The 23,271-nt window shown below is 49.5% G+C and overlaps 1 protein-coding gene across 7 annotated transcripts in view; it reads left to right on the top strand.

Moving 5' to 3' along the window:
• Positions 1-21,571, top strand: part of Tafa5 (TAFA chemokine like family member 5) — a 212,607-nt gene extending 191,036 nt beyond the window's left edge. For 2 of the 7 annotated variants that reach the window (XM_028878167.1, XM_028878169.2), the window contains exon 4: positions 19,475-21,571. In XM_028878167.1, the coding sequence (XP_028734000.1) occupies positions 19,475-19,483 (9 nt within the window). In that variant the 3' untranslated portion in view covers positions 19,484-21,571. The other 5 variants (XM_028878160.2, XM_028878162.2, XM_028878164.2 and 2 more) reach the window with 4 other exon arrangements.
• Positions 21,572-23,271: the final 1,700 nt, after the last annotated feature.

Raw genomic sequence — 23,271 nt, 5'->3', positions numbered from 1 at the left:
CCCACTGGGCTCACAAAGGCAGACTCAGAGATGTTGACTGGATATTGTGGAGCTGAACTTGGCCGTCTATTATTCCAGGATGGCATGGCAGAGGAGAGCCTAGAGTGAAGGTAGACCCTTGTGCTTTCCTACAGAGACACATGACACATGGAAAAACATTGAAGACCCAAGAGCAGAATTCCCATGTGTGTTGGAAGCTATAAATAATAGAACTGTCTCTGCAGAAAAGTGGGAGCCACGGCATGAGAGCCATCTTAAAACTAGAACACAGCCAAGAAATGGGACAAAGAAGGTGAAGGAGACAGGTTGGGAGGCCAGGAAAGGGACATACAGCCTAAGAATAGGGGTGCTGCTGCCAAGGAGAACCCTAGCATCAGGAAGGGAAAAGATGAGCTTCCTGGTAAAGTGAGATGTTAGAAAGAAACACTCAAGCCCCCTAGGCAGAAGGAAAGTCCCAGCTTGAAAAACTTGACTGGATCTGACATCACAGGATGTGTCTGAGTTTGGTAAATGAAGGAAACCTGTCTGACAGCCACTTAGATGATAGTAAAGAAGAATAAAGATGGAAGAGCATGAGTTCACGGAACCAGCAGACACAAACAGTCTTGTGAGCCCAGAGAGTCCTGAAGCCAGAAGATAAAGGGAGGACTGTCAGCAAGAGAGACCAGAACATTATGAACTCAACCCTATTTCTAATTACTCTGTACAAAGGGAGTAGCTAGGAACATTTTCTGTGACAGGGAAAGCATACCCCCACGTAGTGTTCCTAAAATGGTGAATAGAAGATACACTCAGATCAATAAAACAAGACACTGAAATCAGGAGGGGAAGATGGAAACGTTCATGTGTGGGAAAATTGATGTTCACCACTGACACCAGTCTCAGGGGGCATGATGAACATAGGCCTAAAACCCTAGCACTCAGGAGACTGAGGCAGGAAGATCTCCAGTTTAAAGCCAGCTGTTGCTATGGCTACACAGTTGAAGGCAAACTTCCAGACTTGTTCCTTAATTTCTTCTGAATTATGCAAAAGCTCTCCTTATGTAAACGACACTCCAGTGTCACCTGTGGTTGATTAAGGATGGCCAGGAAGCAACCAGCAGCAGTGTGGGAAGGATCACCCCAGCCCATCCTCAATGCAGGGTCATCTCTCTTTGTGGTCCAAAATTATCCAGGATGGCTTGCTTCAGACCTTTGGGAAATGGCCTCCTGGATTTGACCAAGATTAAAAGCTACCAGTGAAACTAAGCCTGCTGTCTGCTAAAGCACCACAAAGGAAAGAGTGAAGGGGATCTGAGCACGTGTGCAAACGAAGTGGAGGCAGGAGCAGCAAAGGGTAGCAAGAAGACAGTACAGAGCATTGTGTATAACAGGGCCTTGCTGCCTGTGACCACAATAAATGTAAATGGACCAGCTGTCTCTATCAAAAAAGCAAGGACTATCAGGGCAGTTCTTCAAGATAGCAACTTGATTCAGAACTATCTGAAAGTACTTGTAGCAACACAGGAAAGGTTTAAGGTCAAGAGTAAAGAAAGCTATACCAGGTGATGGGATTGAAAGGAGTGTGGTGATGTCCTGTGTCAGTGCAGATACTTAATGACATATATTTGTCTGTACACTTGTAGTTCAAGTTGAAAATGAGCCGTCATGTTTGAGACCCCCACAGCTGACAAGCATGCCAGGGACACAGATTCGGAAAGCAGGACTGCAGATGAAATGGCCAGAATGGGTGTTTAAAGTTGAAGGTTACATGGGGTTTGAAAGTTAATGTGTCCAGCAGACTGTGTGTAGATCAAATAATCACCACCAAGAGCAGGAGGAGGGAGAAGCAGGGCGCAGGTCCCGTGAACCCCACCTTCCCACAGATGCTTTGGTAGTTACCTATGGAAATTGGTGTACGAGCAAGGCTGTTCTTCATGTGTTCTCAGTCCCAGACAGAAGCGGTGTGCCAGCCTTCCTTCCCAGTCTAAATCATGGAGCTGAGCTTCCTTAAGGCCACAGAGAGTTGAAGTCAGATTGTCTTGCAGCAGGCTAACGCAGAGGTGGCCTGGCTCTTGGGGCCTTGGTTTGTGTCCGTATGAAATTGGCAAGATGCTACCTCCAGGGTTAGTGCTACAAGGGAGCCATCATTTGTGAGGTCATTGATGTGATCGGAATAGGGTGGAGCACACCGGATAGTCACACGTGGAATTAGGGTCCCAATTAGGATAAAGCAGAAAGAACTCAGCTTGGCTAATGAAAGATGTTCTTGGAGTAAGTGTGTCTACACAAATCGGAAACAATGAAAATAACCTAGATTTGGAGCAAACAACCCTCCAAAAAGAGGAAAACTTAACATTGAAATTATTTATTAATTAGCTTAAAAAGAAACACCTGGAATTGTTTGCTGGAACTGGTTGATTATTAAAAATCATCTTTAAATAATCGTATAAAGACGTGTTGTTTTGTTTTTAACCTCTGTTTAACCCACATTTTTAAGGCCAAGAAGTAAATGTAGAAGAAGAATGTCAGCCTCACATTCAGACTGTTCAAATGTTCAAGAACTGCCTGTGTATTCATCAGGATATGGGAGCTTTGACTATATGCATGGTTTTTTTTTTCTGTGCGGAAAATGACCAAACATATCAGAGAGGAGAATAATGTTAATAATCTCCAGTAAGCTTTCTAGGCTGAGGGAGTTTGACAGGCACATTCTTTAAAGTATTTAGCATGCAGGACTCTTCCCCCTAAATACTGAGAAAATGGAAAACTGCTGGATTTTCAGGAAGCCCTGATTGCGGGTGTATCCCCAAGAATGGAAAAGCAAGGTTGCTTTGTGTCACGAAGACTGAGGCCGGTGTTGCAGGGCATTATGTACGGGACTCACCCAGCTGAGTAGCCCTGGGGCCTGAGCCCTCCCTCAGCTGTCTGAGGCACTACAGAGACATCTGGGTTCCTGCTGCTGCGGCATGCCTTTGCCAATGACACTGTCAGATGGGACACACGTCATCTAGACCTGCAGGAAACCACATCACCCTAAACTCTGCAGTCCTTGAAAAGTAAGACAAAGCCAGTGCCTGTACAGCAGGGGGTGTATAAGAAATGAAGTTGTACTTCAGTATTTCAGAGTCAGGTAGTATGAGATACCACAATAAGTTCTACCCCCCCAAAAAAAAGTTTCTCCTATAGCCAATGCACCTAAAAGACAGCAGGTACACAGTAATTGTACTTGTAAACAGAGAAAATCAAATGAGCAGTACCAAGAGCCTCAGGCCACAGCCTAGCACAGTGGGTCTGGTGTTCCCTTTCCTGTGCTGTGTCCACCTAAAGCCAGGGGATTGATTGTCCTGCAGGGAGGCCCAGCCCTGCAGGGAGGCCAGTCAGGAGCTTTGGCCGCCACCGCCGCCGCCGCCGCCACCACCACCACCAACAACAACAACACCACTGATCACTCACTGGACATTCTTGAAAAGCCAGTGCCATGAATACCTGAGATGAGAACTACAACCTTCATGGACCTCAGAAACTCAGCTGGATGCCTCAGAAGTAGTAAACTGGACCTGCCGTCAGGGTATTCAGCTTTGAGTGTTTTGTGTCCACACACACCCTGTGGTGAAGGAGTTAGACAAGCAGCGGTCCTGTAGACCAGACCCAGCTGCCCTGTTTGTAGATAAAGCCTTGGGAGGGAGGGATTCCTTGTGCTCACTCACACATCTGATGCTATAATTTCCATGAATTTTTCCAATGAAATTTTGGGACCTTACCTATGATTTTACATTTTATCAATGTAGTTCGATCAGCGATTTGTGCAGGTCCTTGCCTCGCTGCAGCAGACACATGACTCCAAAGTTGGCATGGAGGCAAAGGTCCTGTGGGGGTATCTCGGTTCTGGGCTTGAGGATCTAGCCAGGCCTGAGCTCTGGTTCTTCCACTGGCCCAGATGAAACGAGGTAGGGACTGTGTTGACAAAGTCCCAGGCGCTCAATTAAAGCCTGGCAGTGCTTAGCACTTGTCACTACTGCCTCCCAACCCATGGAACAGACCATGTGTCCCTGACACAGAGCTAAACGTTCCTGAGAATTGCGTTTGGGCCACGTCAGCATGTCAGAACGTCAGCAGTTGCTGGGAGGAGGATTGCCTTAGTCTTTCAGGGAGAGGAGGAAAAAGTCAAGTTGTATCCGGAGCACACACTGTGTTCCAGATGAAATTCCCTAGGGATTGCGGGATGGGAAGAAACAGGGCTGGCGGAGACACAGCATGGATGAGCACTGAACCAGGTTCAGAGGGAGGAAGAACGGAATCCTGCAAGCTCAAACCCAGCCTGCGAAACCCCTAGCAGCAGCTCACGCTCCCTGATACCGTGGGCTGGGCAGAGTTCTCTCTGAACACAGGAAGTACCAAAAAGCGGCAGATGCGAGAATGCACTTGACCTCTCTTACACCCTGGCTCCCACGGCATGGCTTACACACTGCAGCTGCCAAACATTTCAAGTCCCACAAATCTCCAGCCTGGGGGAGAAACCCATGGGCTGGAGATACAGCTCCATGCAGATCATATACGCCTATGATGCATAACCCTGGGTTTTAACCCCTAGGCCACTGTCCCCTCCCCCTCAAAAGTCAGTGTTCCAAATATGTGTTCTGCTGAAATCATTTTGATCCGTAACCCATCATGAAGCTCAAAAACTATAGGTAGAACCATGGTAATCTGAAGATGGGTTGGGACAGTTGACGAGCAGACTTACTGCATGCAGCAGAGACTGCCCACAGAAGAAAGGGGGTAAGATGTGTGAATAGTGAATTTCCACGATAAGAGACAGGAATGCCCAGGAAAATGTGGAGACTCCTCTTAGACGATAGCGGATAAAAACACAAGTGAGGGGCCAGTCATCAGAGACATTGTGGTTGGTTTTATTTCCTTCCAGCTACCTCTATAGCCTTCTAGAAGATACTAGTATGTACAGACCCATCAGTCTTCTGGAAGGTATATGGACAACATCCATCTGGATGATCAGAGAGAAGTGCCTGCCCAAGGCACTTGGAACCCAGTGTTGCCATTGCTCAGAAAGGTGAGCCTAGAGTTGGCACAGGACCCTCAGTTCCCCTCCTTGGGTCTTTCTACCCACAAAAGAGGAAGTAACTATCCACACACGTGCACACCTCTTCATCGTGACATTGTTCAAACAGCCAGCAGATGGAAACGGTCAGGTGTCCATCAGTGGCTGATGGGTAAGTACCTGCAACCCTGCCCTCAGCTGTGAAGAGGAAGGGGTGCTGATGCTTGGTGCATGTGGTGCACTTTGCACGCTTCGTACTGCGTGAAAGAAGCCAAGCCCGAGTCCTCGCCGCATGCCTCTGCTTCTGTAAAATGTCCGTTCTGAGCAGACCAAAAAGATAGGAGAATGCCCGGAGCTTGGAAGGGAAGGTGGGTGATGGCTGATGGCATGGTGTCTCGTTGAGGAGACGAAGTTAAGCTAAGCCAGACTGTGGTGGTGATTGCCCAGCCCTGTGACTATGCTAACACAGTGCATGATTAAATATCATGAGATAGTTAACACCATTTCAGTAAACACAGCTACAGTGGACATATTGATGTTGTGTGCTCCACCCATGGAGATTTGCCCAGCATCATCTCACTAGCCTGAACTCATGAGCCCTTTCCTGATGGACTGCACTGTTGCGGGACCATAACATCTCTTTGCTGCCTTGTGCTCTGCTCAGAGCCTAAATCTAGCCACAAAGAGGTGACCACACCACCCCTAGTGACCGTCCTAAGTAGAAAGGGTATAGGACATGAGAAGGGACCTTGGAAAGTGGCTAAATTGATGGTGAACCACAGAAGAACATTGTCCATGCAACTGAGGCATGCTTGGCCACAGAGGTGGGCATCAAGATGCCTTGGGGGAAGGCATCTCTGGTTCTAATTCTGTCCTTATAGGTCTTAGGGACTCATCAGTCTGTGGGCAGCTAATGGCTGAGCAGCCTCAGTCTACCTCTGTGAGGTTGGTTGAGTCGTTTTCAGGACTGACAGAGGGGTCAGTTGTTAGGATCTGTTCCTGCAGGGTAATAGGAGCATCAAAGTTGCGTCATGACTGGAGACAAAAGGATAACAGGCCAAATCACAAGGCATGTCCCGTCACTTGTCACGGTTCCTTGGGCCATCCCCAAAGGTGTCAAGGTGTGTGTAGGTTGGAAGCAGACCCAGCCCAGGGAGTGTCAGGTTACCTGAGGCATAATGGAGATAAGTCTGAACTTCTACAGCAGTGGATCACACCCAAGTCAGGGAAAGCATCGACCCATCCTCCCTCTCTATGGCTACTCCTGAGGCTGGAGCCCCACTCCATAGTCAAGGTGGGAGTGTGTAAGAATAAGTGGTGAGGGAAATGGCCTCAGCCTAGAGGAACCAGGGCCTGCCTCACCATGGATGGCCTGCTTGTGGCCCCCAGACCTCCTGAAATAGAGGAGAAAAACCTACCTTCTTCCCTACCCAGGATTCAATGAGGCTGAGGCTAATAGGAGGGTTAGGTGGTAGGTCACAGTGGACCTGAGGGTGGCCTGATAACTCAAAGCCACCTACCTGCCTTGCCTACCGGGGAAACTGAGTTCCCTTTCGGAGTGTTGCAGAGGCAGGGGTTGTCATTTAAGAAGACGTGTGGGGACTACACTCAAGGCCTAGGCCATGGGCTTACTGTCAACACAACTCTTAGAGGAAGCAGGGCAGCCCAGCTGTCTGGCTCTTCTGTGGGTTGAGGTACAGCTGGCTCTCTCCGTGAAGTACACAGATCTCAGCCACACAGCTTTGTGGACCCAGCAAACTGATGGGGCCAAAGAGATCAGAAGACATTACCCAGCATCCCTCATCCCCGAGGCTTACCGCTGGGCTGGGAGCTTTTATCCTTGACCCTGTGGCTCCAGACCCAAGATAGCAAAGGTGAACCAGATACCTGCCCTTGAGCCCCCTGGTCTCAACTCCCTTGGGGGTCCACACCCCTCGAAGGCAGCCAGAGTCCCTCAGCGTCTAGCTCTGTCCCTCCAGGACCTTCTGCTGTGGATCCTGTGGGGAGGGATGTCCCCTCACCAGGGACCATCCTCCCTGCTGACAGTCACTTCATTAAGTGAGAAAGGAAACTCACGGTAGGGGTGTGACAGTTTGATGTGCTCATGCCTAACCTCATGCCAACTTAAAATGTGGAAGAAGCTAGCTCGTCCTGAGCAGGGTGGATTAGTTTTCTACTGCTGCATAACGAATCCACAGACTTAGCAGCTCATCTTGGTATACCTCTGTGGTCAGGGGTCGCACTGCCGGCTAGGCTCTCTAGCAGGTATACACTACAGCTGCATGCACACAGATACATGCCTCCCCAACACATACATATCCGCACACACGCCTCACCCATATACCTGTGCATGTGCTGTCTCACAGTTACACACATGTATATAACACAGCCACATGCACACACAGGCACATGCGCACACGAACCATACACATGTACGCATCATATCAGCAAGCACATACACGCACGTGCCACTCCCACGTGTACACATGCGTGCACCACACCTGCTTTCGCCCACAGATACATCCACATACCTATGCCCACATAGCCTGCACCATGTGTACATATACACTCACACATGCACATACTGTGCTGATATTTTTCCATAGATACTGTGGTCAGCTAGCTGGGAGACTTGTCAATACCGGCCTGTTAGCCACTGGGCAGATGGGTCAGGTGTCGGAGCAGGTCAAGTGCCGAAGTTCAGTCAGATCTACAGCAGTTCTGAGGGGTGAGTGAACACCCCCTAAAACACTCATCTTCCCTTATTGATGGTCTTCATGCTGACAGCCCGTTTCCCTGAAGAGACTCGCAGTGTGGCTTCTGACCTCTTCACTCTTGACCTTTTCACACCCAACCGATGTCAGACTTTGCCTTGAAGATATAAAGTCTTCCTCCGGGGTCTCCTTTACCAACAGCCTTTTAAAAAGCAGCCCACCCCTTGAATGGGGACCGGGCCTGAATCCTGCCCATAGTGATGGAGAGCTATGCTGGTGCATAGAACAGGGAATGGCCAGCCTGGAGCTTACCTGGGGAGTGGAGTGCAATAAAAAGAGCCGTCAGCCATGACTACCCAGCACTCCTGAGAACTGCCTCACATTAGGGCCCAGCTTCCAGAAGTTTCTAGGAACCCTTCCATGAGAACAGACTCCAAGAAATATAGATACGAATTCGAGATGGGTTTTAAGGCATTAAAAACAGAAGTATGCACACCAGTATTCAAATTCAGCAAGAGCTCAAGCTGATGTTCGAGGGGACCGAAGTTATTTAGCTCTCCTGTGTACATGCCCGTATAGCTTGTCACCCGGCTTAAAACAGTGCTGCAGCTGCTTTTCTCTGTAGAAGTTAAGTTGGGGACAGAACACATCTCCCTCAGAGGGCCCCAACTCTGCCTCCCTGCAGTTCTCTGCCTCCTGGCATAGAAGGGCTGCCCATTTCTTCCTTTTCTACTCTCAGTCAAGCCCAGGTTGGGTAGTACATGTATCCAGCCACAGTGACCTTCCACGCTAGTGGTACACACCACTGCGGTGACAGGGCAGACCTTTGCCTCAGCTCCACTAGTCACATCCACCCCTGGAGCTCCCAGCTCAGCTTCTAGATGGCTCATGGTTGCCGGGTAAGGAGGATCTAGAGAAGAGGCATGTGGTGTCCTGTCCATCTCCCTCAGTGTATCCTGGGCTGCCTCTCATGGTCTGTCGTGACCTGTTCCTGCTCTGTCCCTGTCTTTGAGTGAGGGTCAGGTTCTCTGTCACTGTGGTCTCTGCTCCAGATCAGGGCTAGTCTCCTGGGATTTGAGCCCATCTCTGCCCTTCCTCAGCGGCCTGTGTGGGGTCTGCTTGGAGGTGGGCTGAGGACCTAAAGGTGCTGATTCTTTACCTTCTCATCCCTGTCCTCCTGCGTGTGGGTGGAGGGTGGCCTCCCACCCTTCTGCTGGCTCTTAATCAGCATAGCAAGAAGTTCACTTCACCTGCCATCTCCCTTAGTCCAGGAGGGTCCATATTAGAAGACCAAAGGGAATCTTGGGAACTAGAAGCGGATCAGGTAGACATGGCGGTGGTGGGGAGGATCCTATGGCTGCAGCAAGGAGAATAGGAAACAGCTGGTTCTGTACACAGTGGAGGTTGGGACCTGGGTTGTCCATGTCTATGAAGTGGACAATGTTCTGGGTTCTTAGGTATTAGAGGATAGGGAACTCCCAGGTGTGGTGAAGGCCTCTACTTTCTCTAGGCACCCGCTTCCACTCTCAGCCCATGCCCATAGTCAAGATAGAGACTCTGGAGTGGTGCATGCTAATCTAATCCGGCAGTGACACCCCAGTCCATGTTAGATGTGGGTGCCTGTGGCACCTGGGTCCTGCCTGGTTTTGTGGGGTTCATGTGGTGACAGTGTGGGAGCCCCCTTGGGCACAAGTAGGTGGGCTCTAACAGCAGAAGCGTATCTTGTTAACAGCTCTAAATGCAAAACTCTAAGATGAGGGTGTGCCCGGAGCCGGCTCCCTTCGTAGCCTCCAGGGAGGAAGACTCTTCCCGCCTTGTCAAGTCTCTGGTGGCTGCAATGCTCCTTGGCTCATGACTGCACCATTTTAGTCTCCGCCTCTGTCTCCATGTGGCTGTTTCTAACTGCCCTGTCTAGATCTGTGTTCCGAGCTCGAATCCTGCCTTTGTACCAATGCTAGTCATTAGATTATCATCCTCTGTAATCTGGTGGGACTCTGTGTTGCCTTGATTACATCTGCTAGAACTATCAAGGTCAGGGTAGACAGGTCATCCCTCCAGAGGGGACCAAGAGTAACTGGGCACAGTCTCTGCTCCCAGTCATGGAGGCATGAAAATCCAGCTTTTCTCCTAGAGTAGCCACACATGCAGAGCCCTCTCACTGAATAGAGTCCACCTCCACTCCTCTCTGGTTCCATCCTTATTAGGGAGTTTGTTTATGGAAGATCAATAAATACTTGATGGAAGGATGAATAACCGTGGGCGGATTCCTCAGGCAAGCCTAAGGCCTTCCTCTGAGCCTCCTACGACTCCTGAACATAGCTTCCGGGTCCCAGTGGGCTCTGTACTGCTTCGGCGATCACACCCCATTTTGATTAGTTTGGGAAGATGTTACTTGCTAATTTGGTCAGGGCTGCTGTTTGCTCTTGGGCAGTTTGAAGGTACAGGCCTCTACTAGGCTCTGCCTGCGCAGCATGATAGCATTTTGTCTGGGTCACTTTCCAGGGCTCTTGTCTTCCACTGTTGGGAAGGGTTATTCCGAGACAACCTTTAGTCTCTGACACTTCCTGGGTGAGGGACTTGGTGTCCTGGAGGTGGGTACTGGCCTTCAGGTGGCAGGGTGCTGCTGCTTACCTCCGGTCTCCACTGGACTCAAAGCAAGGCCAGCTGTGGTGCGGCTTCACCTTTGAAGATGGGGGAGCGGGTCCTGGGAGCAGGAGCCAGGCACGTAGACCCAGTGCCTTTCTTGAGCCCTGCAGTTGATTTTGCTACTGTGTCTTGGGGCATTCCCATTGAGGTAGCCCTAAGCAAAGGCCCTCTAAACAGAACCCAGCTTAACTTAGCTAAGTGTCTTGCACAGCTGTTGTCTGAAGGTACAGATCTGATCAGACTCCGCCCCACAAACCATGTCCTTCTGCCTTCTCAACCATCCTGGAGGGGCAGGAGATAGTTCTCCTGTGTTCCTGGGACCATCGTCAACCAGAGAGGAGATCCTGGATGCCTTGAACCTGAGTACAAATGACTCCACACCCAGCACTTTCACTGTGCAGGTTCATTATACAGGAAGGCATCTTTGCCGCCTACAGTGATCCATCAGGCCCTTCATCCAGCTACCAGCATGCTATCAAAGTGCACATGGTACTTATTATTTCAGGGCCCATCCCTGTGTGTTGACTGCATAAATGACCAAGGACCTTTGAATGAACCCCGTTTCCATTCTCAGCAAATGCCTGTCCTATTACGTTGAGGCAAGGCCATACCTGTTGCCATGTGTCCCTTCAGCCCAACACAGCCACTGTGAGGGCTGAGCTGGAGTCTCCAGGATGTCAGAGTGATCTCATGACTACTGTGTGGCTCTGTTACCCTGAGCCCGCAGTCAGACTGTGACCAGAGAAGTGCCACCTGGACAGCTGCTTGCTCCTGGTGGCATCTCGCTCTGGCCTTTCTCCCCTGGGTGAAATGAGCAGGGACAGGTTGCAGGCTGGCCTTCCTTGTCCTCATCCCACTAGGATGTCCTTTGTGGCCTAGTATGTGTTCTCAGGAGCTGAGTCATGGTGGTGGGTGTAGGACTCCCTGCTTGGTATCCCATTAGGAAATGGTGCATTCTGAAGGTAGGCAGACTTGTCTCCTAGAGACAATGGTCTTGTTCCAACTGGCTATTGCCCCCCTTCCTGGTGTGATTAACATGCAGGAAAAACTCAGAGTGGAACTCTCTTGGCCATGAAGGTTTGGAGGCTGGACTCCCTACTAACTGCCACAAGACTGTAGGCATAGCCAGGACAGAGATACCCTCAGAACATCAGGTGGGACAGAGACACCCCAGAATGTCAGGAGTTACCTAAGGATGTTAGGCAGGGCAAAAACAAAATGTCCACTATTGTCTTTTTCGTCATGGACTGCCCCCTTCTGCCGGCTCTCAGATCTCTTTATCGGTAAACACTAACTCATGATGTGGATATGTTTGAACCTGGGGAAATTGAGACATCAACCAGATGTTCAAAAAACATTATGCAGTACAGCATTGGGTCTGGAAGATACATTCTACCCTGAGAAGGGGGCTAGCCTTTGGCCCCTCCTTTATAGCAAGATAGCTCAGCTTAAGAACAGAACCAGAGGAATGCAGAACAGGCAGGGAAAGTCATAAAAAGGTATCCTGGTTCTCATCTCTGAAGCCTGGTGGTCACCATGATGTTGGGGGCATGATGCTTTACACTCAGATAAGTTATGAGTTGGTGGGTTGAAGACAGGCCATGAACATGATACCAGAGGACCCTCTCTTGCTGCTCAGACCTGGCCAGATGTGCTGTACCACCCAAACATGAACAAATAGCCTGAGCAAGGCAGGGCCTGAGCTTCCTGATTCCCCACTCTTCAGAGAATTCCTTGGTTGCCTAGAACTAACCTACCTTGGTCCATGTTTCTAGTGTTTTATGATTGCCAGGATTTAAAACCATGTGCCACCATGCCTAGCCATGTTTTACAATTTTAAATTGAACCACAAACTGTGCCAGCCCTCTGTGGATGTGAGACTTGACAGATGTGAGACCCTGATTCCTTATGAGTTCTATTTTCCTGCAGGAAATGGAACAATCTGGAAAAGAAAGGAGATTGCTGGGCACAGGCTACTGCCAAGTGCCTCTCATACTTCCTTTCTGATTTTACCAGGGTCTTCCTGTGGGGTCTTCCACTCAGACCAGTATGCTCCTCCATGAGGCTGACATATCCTCACCACAGTACCACATGAAACTCCTAATAACACAAGCCACACCTAGGGGTGGAGCAGAAAGGTTGTTTGATTGAAGCAGATTGAAGGCAAACCTTGCTGACCACCTTAAAGAAGATGATTGGCCGCAGCATCCTCACTGGGATCCAGGTTGTAGAAGTACCCAAGTCATGGCCTTTGATGTGAGCCATGTCCATACCTCACCATACTATTAACCATCACTCAGAATGGAGCTGCATTCAGTCCTACATGAGTGGATTGTTCCAAGCCAGTGGACTCAAGGATTCATTCGGATTGTTCTTGGATCCATTCTGACCAGTGCTCAGTCTGAAAAGCAAGAACAGCCACACATGGGGAAGACAGCAGATCACACCCTTGAGGTTGTAGGTATGACTAAACCAGAATGGTCTCTACAGGTGGAAACATGGGGTCACCACCCTGCCTAGGCCAGTCACAGAGGGAAGTCTCATGAATCTTGGACCTGGGACTTTTATAGCTGATGCCAGACTAACTTAAACCTGGGTACATAGTACAGGATAGCAGTGCCAGCCCCAGGAGTGCTGCTGTGTTCCTCATTAAGAAGGCCTGGTGTTAGTTTTTATCCTTGTGCTTATTTGCCTTGTCAACTTGATGCAACCTAGAATCACCCAGGAAGTCTCATTGATAGGTCATCTACATTGAGTCGGCATGAGGCCATGTCTTTAGGGGATTTTATTAAAAAGGTAATTGATGTGGAAAGATCCAGTCTACTGTGGGCAGCACCACTCCCTAGGCAAGGAGTCCTGAACTTTGTAAGAGGAGAAATTGAGCTGAGTACAGCAAATGGGCCTCAGGCACTCATTTTCTTCTTTCTCTTCATGTGGAGGTAATGTGACCCACTGCCCCAAGTTCCTGCCTTGACATCCCTAAAGTAATGAACTGTGATCTAGAATTGTAAGCTGAAAGAACACCCTTCCTCCTGACGCTGCTTTTTGTCTGGATATTGTATCACAACAACAGAAATGAGATTAAGAGAGGGCTCACCTCAGCTGGCATGGGCTGTTTTACCTCTAAGCTGAGTTCTGTTTCCATCTGGGCACTAGCTGATTGAGCCATGGCACCATTGGGCAGCTGAGAATTCAATAGGGCCACAGCAGCAGCATCCTATGAGCTGTGGTCAGCACACGGTGGAGCTCAGGATATGGGCATGCAGATGACCTCCCTGTCTGGAGTGCTCCGATGGGGTCAGGGAGATACTCAACACTACCACTAAACACTGGTTTAGTGCCAGTGCAGACCTCCAAAATAGAGCATTGTAGTCAAAACAACGAGGTACCTATCCAAGAGGTGATATCATGATGGCCTGAGTTCTCAGTCATGCCAGGACCCCTGGTAGGTTTCCTGTCTGAGTTCAGCTTGCTTCAGCCATAGGTGGGGTGGGTATCAGAGGGAAAAGGCCTCTGTAGTACCCTTCTTGAGGATAGGGCAGAAAGTAAGGCCAGGTAGGGTAGGGCCAAATTGCTGAGTTTGAGCAGAAGATAGGCCTGAAGTCATGCATGGTACTCACAGGACATGTACAGGTCAACTGGAGCCCTATAACATGTCCAATAGGACCCCAACAAACCTGGAGACCCTGGAAAGTCTGTTAGCTGAGTGGGAGGTTGGTGTCTGTTGTGGCCCAAAGCCAGCATGTGGTGCCCAAGTAAATAGAGAAGGATGTCATGTAGAGCTAGGAAGGCTCCCTGCATATCCCCTAGATCTGTCCTCATAATATCATGACATGGTGGTTCCTAAGGGATAGAACAAGGAATATGCAGATGTGGCCATGTGTTCTAACATGTTACTATGCCAGGCTTAGATGTGGAGGTGACCCCACCATTCATTTCTTGTTGGGCAAGACACCTCCAAGCCACAAGCATGGGCGAGACAATTCCCAATTCCTGGACTCTTCCTAGCCATGGGATCTGTGCCACAGTGTATCTCCGTCATAAGGTCCTCAAACTGCAGATACTTCTCTGGGGCCCTGTGGACTCTGCCATCATCTCAGTCCCCTCTGGACCTTGCTGTATCCCTTAGGGCTATAGCACTGAATGCCTAGACTATACATGAAAGGGCCAGGAGTACCAGTAAACAGTCACTACCACTGGTTAGGTCATCAAGTGGCCACAGATTACTGTCTGGGACTACCACTCACTATGTGCTAAGCTTTGCCATATGCCTACCTTTTTCCTATGGTCTGTCTTTGAGTGCAGCCTCTGAAGACACTATAATCCTCATTCAGTGTCCAACATTCAGGAGAATACCTGGAGATGCTGGTACCTGAAGGCTTCCAGTCCAGGGCTGAGCACAGGCCAGCCTCCTATTACTCCTGGTGTCCATACCAAGCAGAAGGATTCTGGGCTACCACCCACTTGTCCCCACACAGTTTGGGCTTGGGGGCAGGTTTCTCCATCCTGTATGGCAGGACATTTGGTCTCAGATCCAGCTAAAAAAGGCAGACCTTGGATTGTGCTGACCCAATAGATAGGACTTATAGCTACGCATCAAGGGACACCCAGGACACCCTGGGGACACCCAGGACCAAGAAAGGCCAGTGCTCAGCCAGATGACTGGGAGGGGAGCATGAGGTAAGGGTGAGTGGGAAAGTGAGTTGTGATGTAATTAAAGGTCTAGAGTCCCAGAAGTTGGGGTTTGTAACCAGCTCTGGGCATGCCTGGTTGTACAAGTCAGCTATCATGGGCACACACGTGGGACACAGATGGCATGCTGCTGAGATGGCAACTGTGACAGTCAGTGACATATGAGTCACAGACACTTGGGACTGTAGGACACGGCCAGCCAAAAATCTTTGGCTCTCGGGCCCTCTGGCTGGCCTCCCCCAACAAAGACTGACATTGGAAATCCATCATAGCCTGCACGACAGGAGCCCACAAAGGCTTGCAAGTCCTTCTTTGTGTGGCCACATCGCTAGGTGTGGTGCAGACCAGGCTGCTCTCCCAGAATCTTGTCCAGTCACCCTGCCTTCCACTCAATCCCAGAGTGGTTTGGGGGCAGCTAAGAAGAGTCCTGTTCCAGAGGTTCTGGCCTTGGAATCAGGTCCTACAATGGCCATGCTATAATGTTAGATCATGTTGGGCATTGACATCCAACCGGGGAGCTGGAGACACTGTGAAACATACAGAACTGGTCTCATCCAATGGTCACTGGAGAGCAGCAACCTTCTGTGTCCAGCATACATGTGAGGACCCTTGTCAGAATGACAGTTACCTTCCTGGAGGAGTTCACAACACCTGTCACCCCCAAACTCTCTAGAGGCTTTTGGCATCTCCTTGTTGTACTTGAGGCCCCCTCAAAGCCTGGAAAGGCAGGTGGGATCCACAGTGCCTGTACTGGTGGTTAGGCATTCCAGAAGATCCCAGTGCAGGTGGTAAAGAAGCTACTGCAGGAAGAAACCTACAGAATGAGTGTTCACTGTGTCTGCCATGGAAGAGGCCCACAGGAAGAACTAGTCGAAGACCTCTAGAAGGGTGAGCCCAATGAAATCCACAGGAGAAATCCCAGCACTCAACACCCAGAGGCTGTGACAAGGAGGTTCAGCCCAGGCTGTGGATAGCAAGACCCTGTCTCAAGAAACAAGTGAAGAAAGAGGAAAGAGGGACTTGTCTGGTGTTGGCCTACAGTAACTGTGCTGGAGAGACACAGAGGCAAAAGTAAGAAAAACGAGACTCAGTGACACCCACAAAGGATCGGTTTACCCAGTGACCAGAAAATGTTTTAGGCAAATTACTACTACTATCAACCACACACACACACACACACACACACACACACACACACACACATACACACAGTGGAAAGGGAAACACAAAATGCTTGCTTTGCCCCTTGTCAAACTAAATGTAACATGTGAGCCCTCACTTCATTAAAAATAAAATAAAACACACACACACACACACACACACACACACACACACACACACACACACACACGAGACTCAGTACCAGGAGCAGGGCATTTTATTCTATGGCTCTGAAAAGCCAGACATCAGCACAAAATGGCAGGCATACTGATTAAGCATAGAGCACTTTTTACACTGCTAATGCAGATCCCTTCTTCCCTTCCCCCATTGGCTCAGTAATCAGGAGTGTGAAATCTTACACATCACCTATGTCTTTCACTCTGCTGCTTTGGGTTTGTATATTTCTCTCTCTTTCATTTTTAAGATTTATTTAATGTACACGAGTGTCTATCTGCATGTATGTCTATACACCGTGAGTGTGCAGTACCCAAGAAGGCCTTTCAGAGGGCATCAGGTTCCCTAGAACTAGTTAAAGATTGTTGTGAGCCGCCGTGTGGGTGCTAGGAACCAAACTCTGGTTCTCTAGAAAAGCAGCCAGTGCTCTTAGCCACTGAGCCATCTCTACAGTCTATGTTTCCATATTTCTTTTTTTTTTATTTTTATTTGTTCTTGGAGAGTTCATAAAATGTGTTTTGATCATATTTATGTTCTAAAAACATGCATGGACTCATCTCTGTTTTGTATTCTATTTTTTATCAATTCTTAAATATTTTCATTTTTATTTATCTTTTAAGTTAGCACATAAAGTAAGGGATTTTATTAGAGCATTTTCATGCATATGTATCATTATACTTCAGCACAATAAAGCTAATAGATGACAGATATGGAGCCAATATTACATTAAGTGAGACAGCTGAGAGCGAGGAACAAGGATCTATGCTCAATATTGTGTGTGACACCGTAGCCCCAACAGTATATTAGTCACACGGCCCTCCAGGAAAAGTCAACTTTCATGCCTAGCACGTCCAGTGGCAACTCTCCTAACTTGAGCTGGGAGGGAGAGGTAGGGACATGGCCCTGTCACCATGAGGCTGACACCACAACCAACCTCAAGAAGATCTAGGCGATCCTCTGCATTTGGAACCAGCCCTACCCAGCTGCCCACAAACGCTAGCCCCGGAACTGTGAGCTATGGAGCTGCTGTTGTGTGAATTATCCACGTACAGTCTTCATGTCCTGCAGACCCAGACAAATGCAGAAATGGGCTCAGTGTGGAGGGGCCAACAGGGATAGCCTGCTGGATGGGGATGAGGCTGCCAGTGAGCTATGTCTCAGCAGGTCCATGTGCAAGGATAGCTCTCCTAACCATTGAGTGGCCTGGCCTAGTGAACCCTGCTTTGTGATCCTGGCGCCTAGGGGCAGGGTCTGGGAGGAGACAGCCAAGAGCTTTTTGTGTTTTGGAAAAGGGTTGGACCAGCCATGCACTAACGGACAGAAGGCTTTGGGTGCAGGGACAGAGAGCACACGGGGCTAAGCATGGCCTGCCTTGGTCCCTCACCATGACGAATCTTGATGGTGCTGGAAGCATGGGGGGAGTTTACAATGGAATAAGATGAACAAGGACAGAAACCAGTGTGTGTGTGTGTGTGTGTGTGTGTGTGTGTGTGTGTGTGTGTGTGTGTGTGTAGGAGGCAGGGGATCTTGTCCTCCAGCACAGATGGAGTAATACTAAGACCTTCCTCGTTGTTCTTTTCTAGAAAGAGCAGAGACTATTGCTACAGAACAGTGGTGGGAGAGCAGCCCCCAGAACACATCTAGAAAGACTGATTTTTTTTGATAACTCAACAATATATTTTTCTTCCAAAGAAACGTCTCACCAAATAACAAATGTGTATGGTTTCAGCTGTTGGTTTTCCCGTGTTTGCAGACAGCCCCCATCATCCTATCATATCTAACAATCACCTTCCAAAATGTGCTGCAGACACAGACCACAGACCCATCCCAGCTTAGTATGACAGTAGGGGGAGGGAGTGGACATCCCTGAAGCCCACACCAAGCCTGCCAAGCCACAGAAGCAGGCAGGATGCTGTGGTGTTAGTGAACCTCTGGTAACTACAGTGTGAATACTGTGTGAGCTGTTATTAACACGCACTGTAGAGTGATATTGATAAGAACAATCGGAGCTTTGCAGATGAAATTTCTCCCATGTATTTGGTGAGTACATGAAGATACAAAGGACCAACCACATACCTATAAACTTGCCCAGCCAATGGAGTGTGCCTGCCACCATCCACCCATAGGCTCCCTGAAGCCCCTACCACGGCATGTGGCCTGGAGAGACCACTCAGAGCGGGACCTCACTCTATGCATACAAATCATGGGGGTTTGTCCATGTTGGAAGGATCCCATCTTCTGGAATTAGTCCCAGGACACTTCCTCAGTGTGACAGAGCTGGGGTCACTACTGGGGGTGTTGGAGTCATAGCTTGAGATCTGGCAGCTCCAACCAGCAAGGCCCATCATCCATCCTAATATAACAGAGACCAGCTTTGGTGAAAAGCAACGAAAGCTGATTTATTCCACATGGACACATTGGGAGGAGAAATCAGAGGTCCGGTGATCCCTAAGTCTGTAGGCTACTGAAGAGCTTTAGGCGTAGAGGATAGGGGGTATATGTATAACTAAACAGTCTCTCCCATGGCTAACACCAACCTTCCACCATTCCCCTCTGCCTCCATAGGACTCCTGAAGGTATTTTATTGTCTGTTGTCTCGGTCTGGTTGCTGAAAGGTGGGGGAAGGGTGCATCTCCTCTCCTCCCAGAGCTGTTAAAGGGTCCAGAGGTGAAGTGCCTGCCTCCTGGGCCAGTATGGGGCACATGCTAAGTATGCAGATTGGTGCCACCCACTCTTAGGCAACTAAGTGGACCTAGACCAACTCTGGCCAGCACAGGCTGGAGCGTGTACAGAGGTTCCTCTGGGTCCCCAGCAGAGGGCAGCCTCTCCTGGAACACAGACAGGGTAGTGCTTCTTAGGCAGAGTGCCCCCCTCCCCTACCCCACCTACCCAGCACCTCATCATCCAGGTCTGCAATCTGTAGTCTCCAGAAGATGGTTGACTTGCCCACAACAGGCAAGAGGGAAGGTATATGTGTCAGGAACTGTGTCAGGGAACATGACACTAAGTGGTTCCCGTATGAGACTGACCGCCCTGTGTTTTTGCTCTCCAGGTCTCCTGACAATCGCAGCCCCTGCGGTGGCCCTGGGAGTGGCCGTGGCTCCCTGGAGATTCTACACCTCAGCCGCAGTCCTCCATCCTTCGTGGACACCGCCTGTTCTCCACCTACCCACAGTTTCCCAGAGGCCTGACAAGGACAGCCCAATTCCTCAGAGCCCTGAGCTCAAGTCTGTCCAGCTGAACCCAGGAGGCCAGGACTCAGACACACAGGTCGGGGGTGGTGCCAGGAATCAGCAATACCTGGTACGTGGAGCCTGGCCGCACCCACCCTCCCTAGCCACTTGCTCCCTGGAGTTGGAGGACAAGAACAAGGAGGCTGCAGCCCAGCCAGCTGGGCCACAACGCAAGGTCCGGGGACTGTTGGGAGCAGAAGCCACCACTTCCTGTGTCCCAGACTGTCTGAATCGCTTTTATTTTCTTATACTTTCAGTATACTCAATAGACCAAAGAGCAAATCTATTTTAACGTGGACGCGTCCCTGCTGCCAAGAGTTCCCGGGTTTGATTGTGGGGCGGGGGAGGGCACAGTGGCAGACATGCTGGTGGCCCAGGCAGCATGGAGAGGGCATCCGCGGCCAAGACCCCCGCCCCACGAACACTGCAGCGTGCTCTAGGAGGATGGCTTTGCCCAGAAGGACACCACTGTGGTGCACCTGCAGGACCCAGCCGGGGCGTGGCCGGCGACGGCCTCCAGCGGACAGCAAGGGCCCCGGACACAGACCCTTTGCCCCTGTGCTTAGACCAACTCTATCATACTAAAATCACTTTCTGTTTTAACCAGTTAGACATGCCTCTTCCACAGCTCCATTTTTGATAGTTGGATAATCCACCATTTGCCAAGAGCATGCTGGGTCTCCCGTGACTGCTATCTCATCTGATACGCCATTCAGCACCAGAAAGCAAATTAAAGAAAACTGAAGTAACCCTGTTTGAAAGAGATCATTAAATGTATTTTGCAAAAGCCTAAAGTTATATATTTAACAGTTTTTATATGTTGTATATTTGTAGAAAATCCTATTTAACATTTGACGGCAGGTCTGACCATCCCGAGAGTTGCGGCCAGGCCCCCTGTGATCCTGGAGACTCTGGGGTGGCCATGGAGGACCTCAATGCAGGCATGGAGGGGCCAAGCTGTGGGTGAGGTGCAGAGGACCTTGCCCATGCTAGGAAATCGTGTCTCTCTTTGCTCTGGTTTGGTCTGGTGGCTCACGCCCCCTGTGAGTCTGTGTGTTGGTAAACATAGCGTGTACAATATTTTGGTCATGCCTCCTCTGATGGGTTTTGGTCCCTCTCTCTCTCTCTCTTAACCCCCTTCGCCATCCATAGATCCTGAGTCCATGTTCGGCCAATTTGCCTTTCCCAAGTAAATGCTCCCCCCCCCCTTCATTCTCAGAGGTCCTTGTTCTCCACATCAGGAGGCTGAAAACAGCAGGGCTGGAGAGGGTGGAGGAACTGGGGAAGAGTCACCTTCCTTGGTTGCTCTACACTGTGGTGCCAGAGGCCAGCGGATAATGAACACACACGGTCCCCATTCATTCTCCTGAGTTCTTCTAAAAGTATACTACCTACACGTCCAATTAACATGACTATCATGCTAGTAATATGCTACTAAAAAAAAAAGTAAAAAAAAAAAAATGTATTTAACTCCAGTATATAGATGCCGTTCCAGCAACCATAGGCTAAAGATAGGAAAGAAAGCCCATTTCTGTAAGACCCATTCCAGTATCCACGTGTCCTCCCTTCATTCATGCAGAGGGATGAGCATCCTGGGCAAAGAGATGAGGCTGAGATGAGGGGGTTCTCGTCAGAGGAGGTGGTCAGGCAAGGCCACTGTGCCCCACAGTGCCAGGCTCCGACAGCCTGTGTTACAGGGGTTGAGCAGGGCACGAGGGCTCATGTCACCTCTGAACCTCAACATCCATACCACCTCCCCTCAGCTGTTTCTTTTGAAAGCTAGCATAGTCACATCTGAGGGCAGAGACCGGGAGATTTAAGATGTTGCAGCATATTTCCCCCCTTGTTTTACGGTATCCAATTTTGTGTTGATTCAGCTAAATTATGAAAATAAAGAAAAAAAAGTCCTTTGATAAGCATGGCTTTTGTTCCCTGGCCGTGGTGTCCTGGGAGAGGGGAATAGTTTGTGTGACTGGTGGGGACAGCAGGTGGGCACCATGCCCTGGGTCCTCCCGGATCACAGCACCCAAGACTGACGTCATCATCAGCTCACCCTTTGCAGTACTCTCTGGGAGTTGAGTGCCAAGAATTTCTTGGGCTTTGTAGCAATGGACTCAGAAGCCATCCCTGGGGTCAAGGTTGTACCCAGGGTTTCTGTACTGTGTTGATAGTCCTGCTCAGGTGTGCTCTATACTGCTGGGATGAGTCCCTGACAGCCGCCCCACCATGCACACACAGAGGGTTCTCTGCTCATTAAAGACATAATTGTCTGCTTTTCTTCACCCCCATGGGCCAGAGACATCCCAGGTGCCCCAAGAAAAGAAGGACTGCCATATGTATCTGCTTGTTCTCCCAGTTCTTGTGAGCCATAATAGCCATGACATAGAAGAGGAGTCCTGCTCAAAAGTCCATGCACCCCAAAGGATTCCCTTTTCATGGAAATCTGCTCAAGCCTCCAAAGAGCAATCCTTGGAGATGAAGCCTAGAGTCACCATCCAGTGCCACTCGCCAACTCCTTGTGACAAATACCAACCCTAGATAGCTGTGCCTGTTGGGTGGGATATGACTCTCTGATAGTCTGTTCTTTGTTACAAAGAGACTCCCATTGATCGTCAAAGCCACAGAGGCAGGTAGACAAAACCCGTCTGCCTTTAAGGATCTGACTTGTGCTGGACCTGAGAAGGTAGCACAGGGCAGCTTGCATCAGCCTACGAAGTCCTCAACCAAACCCTGTCAGTTCTCATGTGAAGTCTGGATGCCCATGTCAGGAAGAGTAAGCCTAGGCTAGGGCACCCTCTGGCTTCTCCACAAAGGTATAGTGTGTGTGATAAGCTGCCCTAGAGTATGGCAGTCAGAGCATAGTCAGTATGAGACAGTGGGACAATTCCAGTGTCCCCTCCTCCATCCTCTAATCGCATGCATGGCATTATTCCCAGGGGAGATGTCTATTACACCCCAGATAGGAAACTAGCAATAGACTAAAGCAGTACCACCAAAGTCCTACTTGATGTATCAATGAGTGTATTGGGGTTACAGGACATGGATGAGGGGTTACTGACAGGTCTGTGATCAACTCAAAAGCAGTTTCATCACCCAAAACCACCCAGCATAGGTGATAACTCATGAAGAGAGATCTCCTTGCATGACTTGCAGGCAGCTCAAAAGGTTTAAGAGTCTCTGCTCTGCATCTTTATGGCTTATACAGCCTTTGAGAGGGAGGTTTTTGTGACTGATAAGTTTATGGGATTTTTTTGAGACTTGTGAGTTGCTTACTTCCTGGGTCTTAAGGCGCCTCCCCCTGGATGGAATGTTTCAGTTATGATGAATTGGTATACACCACTGCCCCTAAGGAGTCATCATAAGGAGAGATCCAGGAGTCTGGTGCAGAGAAGAAGATGAGGATGATCAGCTCCCTCTTCAGCATAGTAGGGCTGGTGTGTGCTGTGTAACAAACAGCCCTTCCTTCCAGAACTGGCCACAGGAGGGCATGAGGGATTTTCTTTGCATGAGGAGCCAATACAGGCTTATGGAAATATGCCGTTCAGGAAGCTTCCTGGGCAGGCAAGCTCTAAGGAGTCTGGTATGGGCTGGAAGTCCATCCGTGGCCTAGAGGCAC

This window comes from Peromyscus leucopus, chromosome 20, assembly GCF_004664715.2.
Source record: "Peromyscus leucopus breed LL Stock chromosome 20, UCI_PerLeu_2.1, whole genome shotgun sequence".
Classification (NCBI taxonomy): Eukaryota; Metazoa; Chordata; class Mammalia; order Rodentia; family Cricetidae; genus Peromyscus; species Peromyscus leucopus.
The sequence above is the reverse complement of the archived record's forward strand: the minus strand, read 5'-3'. Positions and strand labels throughout refer to the sequence as shown.